General features: G+C 44.0%; 1 protein-coding gene across 1 annotated transcript in view; it reads left to right on the plus strand.

Moving 5' to 3' along the window:
• Positions 1-1,419: 1,419 nt before the first annotated feature.
• The window catches only part of LRIT2 (leucine-rich repeat, immunoglobulin-like and transmembrane domains 2), a gene marked incomplete at its 3' end in the record, with an annotated part of 3,169 nt that continues 347 nt past the window's right edge, over positions 1,420-4,241 (plus strand). Inside the window, exons 1-2 of the mRNA XM_010073533.1 lie at positions 1,420-1,664; positions 2,047-2,828. Of these exons, the coding sequence (XP_010071835.1) occupies positions 1,420-1,664; positions 2,047-2,828 (1,027 nt within the window). The remainder of the gene's footprint in view (positions 1,665-2,046; positions 2,829-4,241) is intronic.

Genomic DNA, 4,241 nt, shown 5'->3' on the forward strand with positions numbered 1-4,241 from the left:
AAATTATTATTATTATAGAATAATATTACTGTTAGGGAATCTTTTCAAGGCAGACCACAGAAGAGGACCGAAGCATGTGACATGCTACGGGCCAACAGCATTTCTCCTTCACTCGTGGCTTACTGACATGTTAAAGTGTAGGGCAGCTGTTGAAATATCAAGTACTGCACCATGGACAAATAAGGAACATTTTAGTTTAAAAAAAAATAAAATCCCATATGCTCATGGTTACACGCTGGGCATTGCGAGCAATGGCAGCCTAACAGGCCCACTCGTCACAGCTTGCTGCTTCTACACAGGAGGCAACCATGGAGTGCTGCAAGAGTCCCCAGCAGTTTCCCCACAAGTTCATGTTGCTGATTTGCCTTGAAATCAGAGTGCCTGTTGATTTAAAAGCTGCAGACTCAATCCTATGTCTTCTGTAGGCTTACAGCAGCTATGCTGTTGCACATGCCTTGACAGCCATGTATAGATATAAGCTGCCACACTATAAATATTTTTCTATCCTGGTCCCGTAGGTTAGAGGTTAAGTAGGTTCAAGCTAATCTTGATTTGTGACCCAGCTTCACACATGCTGGTGATGAGGCTAAGCCCTTTTCCGGCGGTGCGCTGCCTTCTGCGGGCTGTAATGAAGCCCGTACACACTAGATGGCCCCAGGAGAACGCAGCGCTGCTTGGAAGCTATAACCGAAAACTGGTATTTTGGATTGAAAGAAAGATAGAGAAATTTGGTTACTACAAATCCCTTCTCATAGGATTAGTAAGACTGAGTTTTTCTAGGTGACCAAAAGGCAGTCGGCACGTGTCTTACGGCGAATACAGAGAATAGGACTTAAATTTGATACCATAGAGATTAACTTCCAAGACATTTTCTCAGAGAAGCGCACAGACTGACTACAGCTATGTTGCTGTTTCCATTACCAACATGTAAAAATGAAGATTGCGGGGGGGCGGGGAGGGGTGGGGAGAAAAAAAGTTGGTTCAGAGGAAAAATTTTGCCATACTTATATTTTTGTGACAGAGCAACTAAGTTTGAGGAGTAAGTTTCTCGCTCCCGTGTGTAATAGTACACGCTGCACAGAGCTGTGTGCAGTATCTGAGGCCTGATGGACTGTGCAATACAGCACTATGTGCTGCCAAATTACAGCTGGGAATTCTGCCCCTCACTGTGGGTTCTGCCTTGATAAAATGCCTTTAAAACAGGAGACTGAAACAGACCCCTTGAAAAATAAAAAAAAAAAAGTAAATAGACCTGGTTAACTAGTTGTAAGGCCTTGGGAACAGAAGTGGTTTTGGTTCCATCTTCTTATTACCAACCAAATAAACATCTGTCAGAATCCTCACAGCTAAAGAATAAATACCAAGAGTGGTCCCAGGGGTGATTTTTAGCACTTTGACACAGGCTATGAACCACAGTACATGTCTTCTTTAGGGCAGGGTCCCCAGCAGGATTTATTTCTGCGTCAAGGAAGATTACATCTAATAGGATTTGCTTCTTGGATGCTGTTGGCATGTTTGGTGCAAACCGTGCACAGTGCTTTCTTAAGGGAGAATATGGACCCTATTTGTCATATTTTTCTTCTTCTTCTGGTCTTCCAGAAGATAAATACAGCTGTTTTGTCTTGTGTCACGGGATGCTCTTGTTCTCAAGACAGCTTTGGAAGGTAAGAACGCTAGTTACCCTAGCTGTAGCACCGGTGAAACAGCTTGGAGTGTCCCACTGTGTATTTGCTGATGATGTGAGCACCAAAACCGAACAGATGGCTGCATGGCATGCCTCCTCTAATACTTGAATAGTACTAGCTTGAGCATGGAATAAGATTTCTCGTATTTTCCTGAGATGCGTAGCTGCATATGTAGAAATTTTTATGACTTAATTGTGTTCTTTGTGGGAAAATGGATGTAAAACCCCATGAAGGATGGCTTATGAATGCCCTGTATACAATACCTTATCATTATTCAAATGCCTGTAAACTGTATAGGGAACCTGTTTGTTAGCCATTAATGTGGTGTGCAACCTGTAGAGTTTTCTGGTTTCTTCCTTAGGAGTTTGCTCTGCATGTCTGAACTGTTGAGGCAGATCCCTGCAAACATCCCTCAGGACATCCGGAAAATTAGAATAGAAAATTCTCACCTGACAGAATTGCCTCGTGGGTCTTTTGAGAATGTTAGTGCCTTGGAGTATCTCTGGCTCAATTTTAACAACATCACAGTGATGCACATCAAGAGCCTGGAATATCTGCCAGCTCTGAAGGAGCTGCGCTTGCAAGGGAACAAATTAAGTTCGGTGCCATGGACAGCATTTCAAGACACCCCAGCTCTGAAAATCCTGGATCTGAAGCACAACCGGCTGGATGTCCTTCCAGAACATGCGCTCCGCTACCTGCCCAACCTGACCTATTTAGATCTATCCTCAAATCAGCTTACCGTCATATCCAGGGATGTCTTCTACAACTGGCCCATCTACCAGAGAAGCCAGAGGGCGGAGGGGCAGATAGAACCTGTTTCCAACGCAGTCCTGGCCCTTCATGACAACCCCTGGATTTGCGATTGTCGCCTGCGGGGATTTGTCCAGTTTATTAAGTCAGTTGGCCCACCTATTATTCTGATGAATTCCTATTTAACTTGCTCAAGCCCAAAATTCAGAGCAGGGAAGTTTTTTCATGAAGTTGAGCTCAACAGCTGCATGAAGCCCCTGACCTCAGCCCTTGACACCAACCTGACGGTCCTGGTAGGGCTGAATGTCACCCTGACCTGCTTTGTGCAAGCCAGCCCTTCCCCGGCTGTCTGGTGGACCTATGCACTCAAACTTTTAAGGGCATTTAATGGTAAGCAAAGCTTTTTATTATTTTTTTTCTTTTTTTCTTTTTTTTTTTCCCCCCATGAAAACTTTATATACTGCTGTTCTAATTACGTAGGTCTTCAGGCCATCACAGTCACCACACCAGCTCTCAGCCCCTTTAGAGCATCACAGTTGTGGCAGCAATAATCCAAATAATCTTAATCATCCTGCATGTCTAAGCATGTCTGACCTGCATGAGAAGAGCTGCTTCATGCAGGATATCAGTCAAAGATTAAAGGAGCACAGCCTCATTTTTACACAATGATTTTATGTGTGGATTTTTAGTAGTAGCTCGTTTGTCGTGACACATGATGCAAGAACTATTAATAATACATCAGTCATTATATATAACAATATATATATAATAGTCATATATAATAATAAATGTAGTTATCCAGACATGCATATATATTTACACTATATATTGTATAGTAGATATATGGACACACTCTATATAATGATATCTGTATGTACGTGTGTGTTTGTGTAGGAGCACACACGCACTTGCATGTTTCTATACTATTCCCATTTGTTTTCTCAAGAAGTGCCCACACAGACCACAAAAACCTGGAGCACTGTTGCCTGTCTGTGTCCATTCATGCTGTACAACCAAAACAGAGGTTGTCATTCTCCATAAGCCTTGCTTATTTATATTCTTTATTGACGGCCTCATACTGTGAGGCCTTTTCCTCTTCCTCCCTATCTAGCTCGGGTCTCACATGCCCTCCCTCACATCTGTTTTTACTAAGAGCCTTCAATAGGACAAGTTACTATTTTCACCAGGTAAGTTAATAACGCAAACCAGCACTCCACAGATTTTGTGTGTTCCTAATAAGCCAGCTAGCTAAATAAGACAGCATTAGCCCTTAATCCTGGACTGGTGTTTGCTTTAACTGCAGCATTGTAGCAGCACTTGTGCATCTTTCCAGAAGCACCTGCTGAATTAATTACAGACAGGCTTTTTCCAGCCACAGCCACATGCCCTGTTTGGGTAGACAACAGGACATTTTGTACTGTTCTTAAAACTGCATCACACTTACAGCCCAAAAGTTCTGCCTTTAGACACCTCTTTTTGGACCAAGCCTCTTGAGACTGATATTTTTTCTGCACCCAATCCTAGCGGAGGCCTGAGCGTGTGTCCAAAATACAGCTGTGCCTCCTGCACCTCCATGGCTCTCCCTGGCTTGCCTGACCTGAGTGCACTGATGGCAGATGGCACACGGGTGGCTTGGCCTCTGCCTGCAGCAGCCTCCCCAGCTGCTCGTGCTGGGGCAGGGGTTGGATGCATTCCCCGTCTCCTGTGCTGGGGTGTCGGGGTGCGTTTATTGCCTTTTGGCACAGATAATGCTTCAGTGATGAGCTCTGTGGGGTTTGGTGCACTCCCGCATTCGTCTTCCTC

This window comes from Pterocles gutturalis, unplaced genomic scaffold (assembly GCF_000699245.1).
Source record: "Pterocles gutturalis isolate BGI_N339 unplaced genomic scaffold, ASM69924v1 scaffold22592, whole genome shotgun sequence".
Classification (NCBI taxonomy): domain Eukaryota; kingdom Metazoa; phylum Chordata; class Aves; order Pterocliformes; family Pteroclidae; genus Pterocles; species Pterocles gutturalis.